Raw genomic sequence first — 10,765 nt, 5'->3', positions numbered from 1 at the left:
TCCTGTTTGGATCTAAACCCGGTCCTGTTTGGACCTAAACCCGGTAATGTTTGGATCTAAACCCGGTCCTGTTTGGACTCTAAACCCGGTAATGTTTGGACTCTAAACCCGGTCCTGTTTGGACCTAAACCCGGTCCTATTTGGACTCTAAACCCAGTCCTGTTTGGACCTAAACCCGGTCCTATTTGGACTCTAAACCCAGTCCTGTTTGGATCTAAACCCGGTCCTGTTTGGACCTAAACCCGGTAATGTTTGGACTCTAAACCCGGTCCTGTTTGGACCTAAACCCGGTCCTGTTTTTGTTGAACTCTCAGGTGTTTTCAGGTTTTTTTCCACCTACGTTTAAATGAAGCAGAAAAAGCTCCTGACTAATGAGGGGCGGTAATGATGTGTTGGAGGGGAACGGAAAGCTTGCTTCTCCATGGAAATCCCATCAACTCATAACAGGGAGTTCAAGTCCCCGACCTGCCAACCAGCAGCAGACATGGACTTCACTGGAACCTGGAAGGTTTATTCTGAGGAGAACCTGGAAGAGTTTCTCAAAGTCCTCGGTAAGAACATGAACAAACCTGACAATCCATCGTGTCTCTGTGTGTAAAACTAAATAACTCGCAGGAGCTCCTGAGATGATTGTGAAGATGCGTAAAGAAGTGAAGCCGGTGATCGTGATCGAGCAGAGCGGGAAGGACTTCACCTTCACGATGAAGACTCCCTTCTTCAGCAGGGTCAACTCCTTCACCGTCGGGAAAGAGGCAGAAATCTCCTACATGGACGGCAGGAAGCTGAAGGTAATCGAGTTTTTCTTCTCTGCTTAATCTGAGGTAATAAAGGAGAATCTGCAGGTTCTGAGTGCTTAAAGGTGGGTTTTCATCCTGTTCTCTGGCCAGTGCACCATCAGGGAGGAGGACGGGAAGCTGATTTCTGAGACCGACAAGTTTACGTCAGTCCGAGAGATCCGAGGCGACGAAATGATCGAGGTCAGCAGCTTCTTCTGTCAGCAGCTTCTTCTGTCAGCTTCTTCTGTCAGCTTCTTCTCTCAGCAGCTTCTTCTCTGTAGCTTCTTCTCTCAGCAGCTTCTTCTGTCAGCAGCTTCTTCTCTCAGCAGCTTCTTCTCCTCGTTTTGGTGTGAATCAGTGAATCATCCATTTTCTCTCTCTGCTCCTTCAGACGACCACTGCTGGTTCTGTAACCTTCATCAGCAGAAGCAAACGGGTCTGATCAGAACCAGGACTCCTCTGACCTGTTGCCTTGGAAACACAGAAAATGATTTAGATGATATTTATCCTGAAATACTCAATAAACAAATATACTGGATCAAATGAAACGATTAAGTTTTTTGTTTAAATAACTAAACAACATATTTAGGACATTTTAGGGAAATGAAGCGATGTTTTGTACAAACTTTATCAGATGAAATGCTTAATAAATCAAACTTTGGCTAAAATAGTCTGTTACATTGCAAAATAGGGTAAAAAAATCATTCTATTTGTATTTTATTTGATTATTTCACTTGGGGACCGTGTGGGGGCGCTGTGGAGCTGCAGTTCCTCTCGTACCCGAAGAAGACACAGAAGGCGCTTTGAAAGTGCGCATGCGCAGTGTGTTTTTCTCCGGCAGGTTTCGGTCCGAGACAGATTTTTGCATTTTTTTGTCTTTCTGTCGAGTTAGTGTAAGCGCCTGATCGGATACATGAGGCCTCAGAACACGTCTCTGTTTGTCAGGAACATCTCCGATGAGTCCAGGTGAGTCCTCGGAACCATAAACACCGATAAGGCCGTGCTAACGGCCGTGTTAGCTTAGCAGCTAACGTTAGCCTCCTCCTGCGCGAAGAGGCCGCGTGCTCAAAAACAAAAACAAAACCAGAGCCGTTTTTACCTCCAACCTGTGGCTACAGTTAGCCTTAACCGATCAAATTTACTATTTTATCCTCTCTGTTGCCCCTTTTTCTAAGTCCCTTCATTCATAATTACTCTAACACGATAACACAACTCACGCTCGTTGATTGTTTTGATGTTTTCAGGTAAATTTGGTCTAAAATGTGTTAAATGTAGCACTTAAACGCTACTAAACGCCATGGAACTGATCCAGGTTAAGGTTCTGATAGTTAACCGTTATGAGTTAACTAGAAGGGTAAAACTAGTAGTCTAGTGCATTAAAATGGGGCTCAATTCAAATATCCGCGTGGTTGGTTTACATTTCTAATAAAATAAATATCTTAACATTTGGTTTCTACCTCTGAAATGTTTGATAACAGGTTAATTGTATTGTTTTTCAGATTTAATTTTAACGCTGCTGATTTAATTTTACTCACTTATTTCCAGTTTTTTCTTAAAGAATAAGTCTGTGTACTACATTACCCACAATCCTCTGCTGCTGAGTATTTAGATACTGTTGCTAACAGAAGTTAAAATCTCCTAATGACTGTTTTTGCTTAAATTACTTTATTTCTGAACTTGATGCTTTAAGCAGATTGTTTATTCAGCAGGTAAGAAGTGAAATGATGTGTTTGTTTTACGGCAGCTGCTCTTCCAGCTGCTGTTTGTAGTAAATGATGTCGGGACAAAAAGCCCTGCTGCTCAGTTGAGTCACACTTGTATTTACGGTGTTCAGGCCTGAGGATTTGCGGCGTGAGTTTGGCCGCTATGGGCCGATAGTAGATGTCTACATCCCACTTGACTTCTATACACGTCAGCCAAGAGGATTTGCATACATTCAATATCCTTTCCAATGAACTGTTTGAATTCTGTCTACGCTAACACGTCACTGTCGTTTCCTTTCAGCAGAGAAAGATCTGCTTTGTTTTTTAAAATAAGAAAACTTTTTTTTTTGCTGTTAATTTGACTGAATATCTTAACATCCATATTTTTCTGTTATTGCTTCAGAAATTGTAAAAGCGTCCAGTTGTGGAAGCGGCAACAAAGAGTTACAAAGACCCGTGTAGAGTAGCTGTAAAGACAAGTGACACAGACCTGCAGGATCAGAGGGAGGGAAAAGGTTGAAAAGAGAAAGTAAAGCATGAAGAGGAAAAGAGAACCGAGGCAAAGCTTGGAAATGGCGGCAAAGAATGGGGAAAAGAAAAGGTTTAAGAGGAGAAAGCCAAGTCTCTCTGGGAGTCGGTTAAAGAGTGTAAAGATCAAGATGAAGTTCAAAGTCAAGCAAAGGTAACGAGTCTGAATTATTTTGTATCCTCCCAAGACAAATCCACAAATCTGACACGACACCAAAAATCAGCTTTAATTTTAATTCTGGTGGGAATAATTAAATTAATGTTTGATCTGTTTATCTCTTCTTGTCCTGATTCCTCAGACGGTTGGTTGTTGTGTTTCAAACGTTTGCTTCATCTTTCACCTCTGAAAGAATCCGCTGAGCTTCTGTTCGTGTTGTTTTCACTGAGTGTAGCTTTGTAAACATTTTACTGGGATTTGTGTGGCCTGTCCAACAAAGAACAAAAAAAAAACCTTAACCACGCAGCATGTTTGAAGATGTCCGCGACGCAGAAGATGCTCTTCACAGCCTGGACAGGAAGTGGGTTTGCGGTCGGCAGATCGAGATCCAGTTCGCCCAGGGAGACCGAAAGAGTACGTGTTGCACGTAACGTTTCATTTAACGTTTTCCTCTTTGGACTTGTTCGTTCTGACTGCCTCCATGTTTTCTCCACGGCAGCTCCCAACCAGATGAAGTCCAAGGAGAGGCGTTCTCCGGGCCGATCGTCCCGCTACGACGACTACCCTGACAGCTGGCGGCGGCGATCTCGCAGCCGCAGCTACGACAGGTACAGATCCCGCAGCCCGTCCTACGATCGGCGGCGCAGGCGGTCGGAGAGTCCTCGGGAGTAAGTCTCTTCCTGTCCGGAGCTTTCAGGTTTTTAATCCTAGCAGAGGAAAAAGGAAACAAGTCTTTGGTTTCTGTCTGCAGATCTCGAGGTCGGATGTATGCAAGGAGAAGCCGGAGCCGCGAGGACGACAGGTGGGACTTATTCAGCTAAACCGCGATTATTTCACATCAATTAAAGACGATTAGTTCTGCCGTCCGGTTCTGCTTTAACTGAGTTCTGAATTAAAGTCGCTTTATTTAATTCAGATTAATTTAAAACGTTTGGCTCTGCAGCGATCTGATTGGTTCCTGTTCTCAGGTACAGGCAGAGGCCCCACAGAGAGTCCAGGAGGAGGTCCAGGTCTCGCTCCAGATCTGCGTCTCCTCAGGAGAAACTCAACCCGTCAGCCTCACACTACCCCGAGGAAGAACCGCGGCGGGCGCAGTCCCCCTCCCACTCCAAGTCCCGCTCCATGTCCAGATCCCGCTCCCGTTCTCGCTCCCGCTCCTGGGCCGGACGCAAGTCCGGAGGCCGCTAAGGAGAACCGGACCTGAGGAGGCGTCAGAACCTGTTTGACCTGAATGTGGCTCCGTTTGCAGAACAACGCTGCTGCTTGTTTTGGTTTTATAAAAATGTTTCAGTAATTTTCCCCCCAGTAGGAGTACCAAACTGTCCAGTGGAAGCCACCAAGATGTTCTTTTATCCGTACAGTTACAGATCCGTTTGGGTTCCAACTCTGCTCCTTTTTGCTAAAACAAAACCTTCAGTATTTGAAGAAGAATGATGAATCAATCAGGTGTTTATGTGACCAGATTTAATGATTTCCTCGGTGACGCTGCTGAGATCGACTCTGACGTGGAGCGCTCCTGTCTGGGATGGCAGCAGTTCTGTCAGGAACTGAGGGGAAGAAGCCGGCGGTGATCTGTAAAAGTGTTACCTGTAAACGACTGTTTCTGTGCTGTTTTTATTTTACTTTGGAAGGTGACTCCACAGAGCGGTTCTGAGGAGGACCGGATGGTTTCTGTCCTCGTTTACGTGGAACTTGTTTTGTTTTTGCATGTTTTATTCAGTAGGAAGAACCGTTTTCTTTTCAGTAATAAATCTGTAACATTCAGTAAAACGACTCGGCGTGTGGCTTCAGTTTGTGAGCGGGTCTGAGGTGGAACCGGTCCAGCCCGTTGGTTCGATTTCCTGTTAATGGAACAGCAGCCGGGAGGAAACCCTGAAATTAAAATCCCAGCCGGAGCAGCGGAGCGTGAAATCGGACGTGTCTCATTGATCCGTGATGGAGAAGCAAACAGCGACACGTTTCCCTGCGAGCGAGCGAGCGTCCCTCCGTCCGTCCCTCCGTCAGATTATTTAACTTTTCTCTTCCATCAGCCGAAGCTCTCAGGCTCCAGTTTCTCCTGAAGGCAGATCCTTCCTGCTGGGCGTCAGATTATGATGATGATCCACCTGAGAGGAGATTATAATCCTCAGCAGGACTTCTGACCCGACCCGACCCGACCCGACCGATTCAGGTCCTCTGGGTTCAACGGTTCGCAGCACATTTCTCTGTGAGGACAGAACATCGATCACTTCACCCCCCGCCCCACTGCCAATAAGTCCTGATCAGCTGGAGCCGACCCGGTTCAGTCGGTTCTGTTCGGGTCCGAGAGGCAGGCGGGATGTTGGCAACGTGTTTGTAGGTCTGCGGTCATCGTCATCATCATCATCGTCGTTGTCGGGGTTTATTTCCTTCATATCCAACATGGAGGTGAGTTAAATAAAGTCTGACAGATTTAATTTCTCTGTTTGTTTTAAATATTTAAATTTAAATCTGACTGCAGGAAGTTTATATAAAACAAACTTTCATGCCGTTAAAATCAAGACGGAAATGTTTTCATTAAATACTCAAAGAACTGATTTAATGTTTATTTTTTACACAAGAATCAAACTTTTTGCTTTTATAGAAACCATCATTTATGTCAATAAACCTGAAGATTTATGCAGTGATAATAAACATTGATGTAGATGAATTCTGCAGCTTCAGAAAACATGAAACAGTTCGACTCAATTAGGAAACAGACTTTTTGTAACTTTATATTATTTGACATAAATTAAATTCTTCCCCTTAAACTTCAGTGGGATTTAGTTTTTTAGACTTTATTCTCCAGTTTAAACATATTTCTGTCTTCTCTCTGCTGGAGGACTGACGGTTTCCTCTCAGGGGTCAGGGGTCAAAGGTCACACACCCAAACTCTCATCGACTTCTATTGAATCTGAGCTCAGATTTCTCTTTAAAACTGGAAGTGAAGTTTATTTTTAAACCTACATAAAAACGGGATCATCAGATTTTTCTGCTCTAAATAGGAAATAAAGTTTTTATTTTACATCAATCAGTGAGCTTTAGGCCCCGCCCACAGCAGTTTTATTGAATGTTAAATTATAATCTATAATCCTGGCTTTAAAGGGTCATTCCAACTGATTTTTTAACTGGAATTCAAACTTTAAGCCATTGTGGCTGAATTACGTTTTTATGAGTTTAATGAAAGTATCAAACTGAAATAATCTGGTTTGAGTTAAACTGTAATTTCTGTAGTGATTTAGTTGAATAAACTGAATTGATTTATTGTCACCCAAACATTGAATCAGAACTTTCTTTGTTTCTGTCATCAGATCTGCTGACGTGACAAAATGGGAGACTGGAACTTCCTCGGGGGGATCTTGGAGGAGGTGCATATCCACTCCACCATGGTCGGTAAGATCTGGCTGACCATCCTGTTCATCTTCCGGATGCTGGTTCTCGGCGTGGCGGCGGAGGACGTCTGGAACGACGAGCAGTCGGACTTCATCTGCAACACGGAGCAGCCCGGCTGCCGTAACGTCTGCTACGACCAGGCCTTCCCCATCTCCCTCATCCGCTACTGGGTGCTGCAGGTGATCTTTGTGTCCTCGCCCTCCCTGGTGTACATGGGCCACGCCATCTACCAGCTGCGCGCCCTGGAGAAGGAGCGCCACTGCAAGAAGGTGGCCCTGCGGCGGGAGCTGGAGGCGGTGGATGCTGAGATGGTGGAGGTGAAGAGGAGGATCGAGAAGGAAATGAGGCAGCTGGAGCAGGGGAAGCTGAACAAGGCGCCGCTCAGGGGCTCGCTGCTCTGCACCTACGTGGCTCACATCGTCACCCGCTCAGTGGTGGAGGTCAGCTTCATGATGGGTCAGTACGTCCTCTACGGACACCGCCTCAACACGCTGTACAAGTGCGACCGGGAGCCGTGTCCCAACTTGGTGGACTGCTTCGTCTCCAGGCCCACAGAGAAGACCATTTTCATGATGTTCATGCAGGTCATCGCCTGCATCTCCCTGTTCCTCAGCCTGCTGGAGATCATGCACCTGAGCTTCAAGAAGATCAAGAAGGGCATCCTGGACTACTACCCCCACCTGAAGGACGACCTCGATGATTACTACGTCAGCAAGTCAAAGAAGAACTCGGTTGTGCATCAGGTCTGCGTTGGAACATCTGTAGGGCGTAAGACGACGATCCCCACGGCCCCCAGCGGATACACCTTACTGCTGGAGAAGCAGGGCAACGGGCCCAACTACCCCCTCCTCAGTGCCTCCTCTGCCTTCGTCCCCATCCAAGGAGACCCTGGAGGGAAGCCAGACGGACACAAGGACGTCAAGGAGAGGGGGCCGAGCCCCACGGAGCAGAACAGCAACTCCAACAACACCAGCAGTGAGACACGCTCGCCTCCCGTGGACAAGCAGGACGAACCCGAGGACTACCCCACCCTGCCCGTGGCGGACACCTCCACCTGCTCCACGCTGTCAGCTTCCGGCAGGAAGTCCCGGAGGCTCAGCCCTCCCTGGAACTGCTCCACGGTGGTGGAGGGGAACTGCTCGGACAGCGGGGACTCGTACCACGGGGCCGGCAGCATGAAGCTCCGCAGCAGCTGCGCCGGCCCCAGGGCCAGGGCGCTCTCCAAGTCGGACACCAAGAGGCCGAGCCGGTCCCAGAGCCCGGACTCGGTGGGGGAGCTGAGCTCCATGTCCCGACACAGCCGAGAGAGCAACAGTCCCACCACCTCGTCTCCAAACCGAAGAGTGTCGGCGGCGAGCAGCGGCAGCAGCAGACGAGCTCCCACCGACCTTCAGATATAAAACATTTCTCACTCAGTTTCCTGAGGCTGTTCACAGGAATCTTTTTGTCTGTTAGACCACCTCACTTTGACCTTTGACCTCTCAGTGGGCTGCGACTGTTGGTGAACAGCGTCTGCGAGGATCCAGAAAGTCTCAACATTTCGACTGAAACGAGAACTTTGACCACCGAGCTGCAGCACGTCAGACGTGGGGATTTCCTGTCTCCAGGAGGAGAACGTGAATTGGGGGGTTGTGGTCAGAACCAAAGCAGGTGCATTCTGGGTAGAAATGATAGAATAACGTCCACAGCCTGGGACAGATTGTGCTCATGAAAAAAACTAAACAAAACAGGATTTTAAAGAAATAAAATCGCGGCTCACTGGTCGCTCAAACTGAAACTTTGTGTTTAAATCCCCTGACCCCTGACCTCTGACTCATTCAGGTATGAAAAGGCTTCTGACGTGTCGACACTTTGCACAGTTCTGTAGATACAAACACATCTTTGTAGATTTCTGTAGAAATCAGACTTTAACTCCATAAATATTCTGTCATTTTTTCATCAAAGGGACTAAAAACACGACTCGGTTTCTGAATCCAGGTTGATGTTTAATGATTCGTTAAAATAAAGAGGAATGAAAAACCCGATCATCGATCTGAAGTGTTGTTCAGTCGTGTTGTTGGACGAACAGAACCTTTCACTTCAGCAGTTAACTTTAATTTAAATCAAACGGGTATTTTAAGGTTTAACGTTATTATTTTTCTACTTGATGCTTTGTCTTACAGATGATATCAGATTGATAAAATTAGATGTAATTTGAAAAAAGATAACATTTAAATGAAGCAAGTGACTGATGTGGAAAAAAACAACTTTTATTTATAACCCCAAGCTGTTTGTTATAAAACAAAAAGCAGCAGCGATTCTGTCTCCACTGAACATTTACATTCTGTACAAAACAAAGACCAGTGTTTAACAGCTTTTATTTCTTATGTTTTACCCTAAAAAGCCTCTCCATCAGGCTGCTACGCCGCGGCTCCCTCGTCAGGCGCCGGCTCGTACTGCAGCAGCTGGGGGACGAGACGAGACAGGAAGTTAGACGTTTCAGAGGGACAACGCTGAGGAACTCGGACCCGCAGCAGCTCACCCTGTTCCTCAGCTCTTTGTTCTCCTCCATGAGCAGCGTGCACTTCTGCTGCAGGTCGGCCAGCTCCAGGCGGAGCGCCTCGGCGTCTGCGGGGTCCTGACCCGACCCGCCGAGGTGGAGCTTTATGTAGCTGAGGCGCTGGTTAAGGTCCAGGCGTCGGTTTAACATTTATTTACTGAACTAAACACAGAACCAGAGTGAGAAGATGAGAAGCCACTGCTTCCTCAGGGATCAGCTGATGGACGGATCCTCAGGAGGTTCTGCTGCTCTGGAGCTCCAGGTGTGTGTTAGCACAACACCAGGGCGGAAAGACATCAGCAATGACCTCAGAGAAGCAGCTGCTGCTGCCCATCAATCTGGCTTCAGTTAGCAGGTTAAAGGTTAAAGGTCAAAGGTTAAAGCCTCTTCTCTCTAAAAACAACATGGCAGCTCGACTTAGGTTCATCTGAAAGAACCAGAAAACTTCTGGACCGGAACCGGACCAGAGGACAGATGTTTACCCAGAATGCACTGCAGCAAACAGCTCCTCCCAGCTGTCAGCACGGCGGTGGAGGGCTGATGGTTTGGGCTCCTTGCAGTCACTGAATCGACCATAAACTCCTTCTTAAAACAAATATTTCCTTTGTTTTAAGGTGCATGGATCTAAAATGCCCTTAAATATTAAAAATTAAACACTTTTGTATTATTAATATGCATGAATGAGAAAAGGATACTCAAGTGCATTGTTGGGTTTATCCTGCTCTTCATAAAGTGCCACTAAAACTGCAGAACAGAAACATATATTACATAAATGCATCTGTGTCACAGTAACTGATGTGTAAATTAATTTTCACCCACCGCTTGTTAAAGTGTCGAGAACTCCGGATCTCTCAAGATATCTTCTAAACTGCTCTCGCTTCGATTCGGAGGCCTAAAACACAGTCACCAACAAGTTAGATTTTATTTCATCCACTAGTCAAATAGCCACTACTACGCATCACAAACCGGAAGAAAACAAGTTTAACCTTTGAAACGACGCCACTGAACAGAGCTCAGAGTTTGTGATGCGTTCACTGTCAGAATGCGCATGATGCTAACTGGTTAGCTCATGCTAACTTAGCGTCAAATCAAACATAAACAAACCGGAAACTGTCCAAAGTAAACACGATAACTGCGTTCGGTAATACTCACTCTGTAGTTGGCCATGAAGGCAGTTATAGTGGTGTGATTAACGGTTTAATGAATTATATGTGACGGGTTTTTAAAACTCATACGAAAAGCAGCCGGTTGTGCGCTCACTTCCGTCTACAAACAGGTGGTCTGTTGCCATAGTAACGAGCAAAAGCGGAAGTGATGTGTTTTCCCCAAAGAAAACATTAAATAAATAGAAACACGGAAAAACCTAACTGACCTAACTAAACACTAAAGTGGAAAAAAATAAAGATACTCCGTTATTTGTATTGTTTTAAAGACTAGCTTTAAAGTTACCTTTATGTGTTAGCTGGTAAAGTTCGGTGCTTTGGGAAGAATAAAAACAAAAAATATTATAAACGCCGTTCAAACGTTTGAAATTTTAGGCAAGCCGAATTTTTTATTATTACATGCAGTTTGTTGGTATCTATTACACATAGTGATTAAAACCAATAATTCTTCCTTAAATAAATAAATCCTAAAATCGTGACGATTTTCTGGCAGGAGCCGGGTCAGTAAT

At 45.8% G+C, this 10,765-nt stretch overlaps 4 protein-coding genes across 6 annotated transcripts; 3 read left to right on the top strand and 1 right to left on the bottom strand.

Annotated features, from left to right (window-relative positions):
• The first annotated feature begins 443 nt into the window (after positions 1-443).
• On the top strand, positions 444-1,328 carry LOC108247917 (fatty acid-binding protein, liver). Its single transcript, XM_017436335.3, has 4 exons — positions 444-551; positions 616-788; positions 888-977; positions 1,168-1,328. The coding sequence occupies exons 1-4, from the start codon at positions 485-487 to the stop codon at positions 1,216-1,218; spliced, it is 381 nt and encodes a 126-aa protein (XP_017291824.1). The 5' UTR covers positions 444-484; the 3' UTR covers positions 1,219-1,328.
• Positions 1,329-1,563: 235 nt separating this feature from the next.
• LOC108247905 (serine/arginine-rich splicing factor 10) lies at positions 1,564-4,938 on the top strand. 3 transcript variants are annotated; one of them, XM_017436318.3, is made up of 6 exons: positions 1,564-1,742; positions 2,611-2,715; positions 3,475-3,578; positions 3,664-3,832; positions 3,916-3,966; positions 4,139-4,938. In XM_017436318.3, the coding sequence occupies exons 1-6, from the start codon at positions 1,690-1,692 to the stop codon at positions 4,350-4,352; spliced, it is 696 nt and encodes a 231-aa protein (XP_017291807.1). In that variant the 5' UTR covers positions 1,564-1,689; the 3' UTR covers positions 4,353-4,938. The 3 variants fall into 3 exon arrangements, with proteins under 3 accessions (XP_017291807.1, XP_017291805.1, XP_024866382.1); XM_017436316.3 differs by having other exon boundaries at positions 1,565-1,742; positions 4,133-4,938; XM_025010614.2 differs by lacking the exon at positions 2,611-2,715 and adding an exon at positions 2,883-3,161 and having other exon boundaries at positions 1,584-1,742; positions 3,472-3,578; positions 4,133-4,938.
• Positions 4,939-5,337: 399 nt separating this feature from the next.
• LOC108247927 (gap junction alpha-9 protein) lies at positions 5,338-8,278 on the top strand. Its single transcript, XM_017436352.3, has 2 exons — positions 5,338-5,570; positions 6,473-8,278. The coding sequence occupies exon 2, from the start codon at positions 6,491-6,493 to the stop codon at positions 7,952-7,954; it is 1,464 nt and encodes a 487-aa protein (XP_017291841.1). The 5' UTR covers positions 5,338-5,570; positions 6,473-6,490; the 3' UTR covers positions 7,955-8,278.
• Positions 8,279-8,782: 504 nt separating this feature from the next.
• Positions 8,783-10,405, bottom strand: LOC108247928 (MYC binding protein). The gene is made up of 5 exons (XM_017436354.3): positions 10,246-10,405; positions 9,913-9,985; positions 9,789-9,837; positions 9,076-9,205; positions 8,783-8,998 (listed from the first exon to the last, which is right to left on the bottom strand). Exons 1-5 carry the CDS (start codon positions 10,258-10,260, stop codon positions 8,954-8,956), a joined length of 312 nt encoding a protein of 103 aa, XP_017291843.1. The 5' UTR covers positions 10,261-10,405; the 3' UTR covers positions 8,783-8,953.
• Between the last annotated feature and the right edge of the window lie 360 nt (positions 10,406-10,765).

Source organism: Kryptolebias marmoratus, linkage group LG5 (genome assembly GCF_001649575.2).
Source record: "Kryptolebias marmoratus isolate JLee-2015 linkage group LG5, ASM164957v2, whole genome shotgun sequence".
NCBI classification, from domain to species: Eukaryota; Metazoa; Chordata; class Actinopteri; order Cyprinodontiformes; family Rivulidae; genus Kryptolebias; species Kryptolebias marmoratus.
This window is presented reverse-complemented; position numbering and strand designations above follow the sequence as displayed.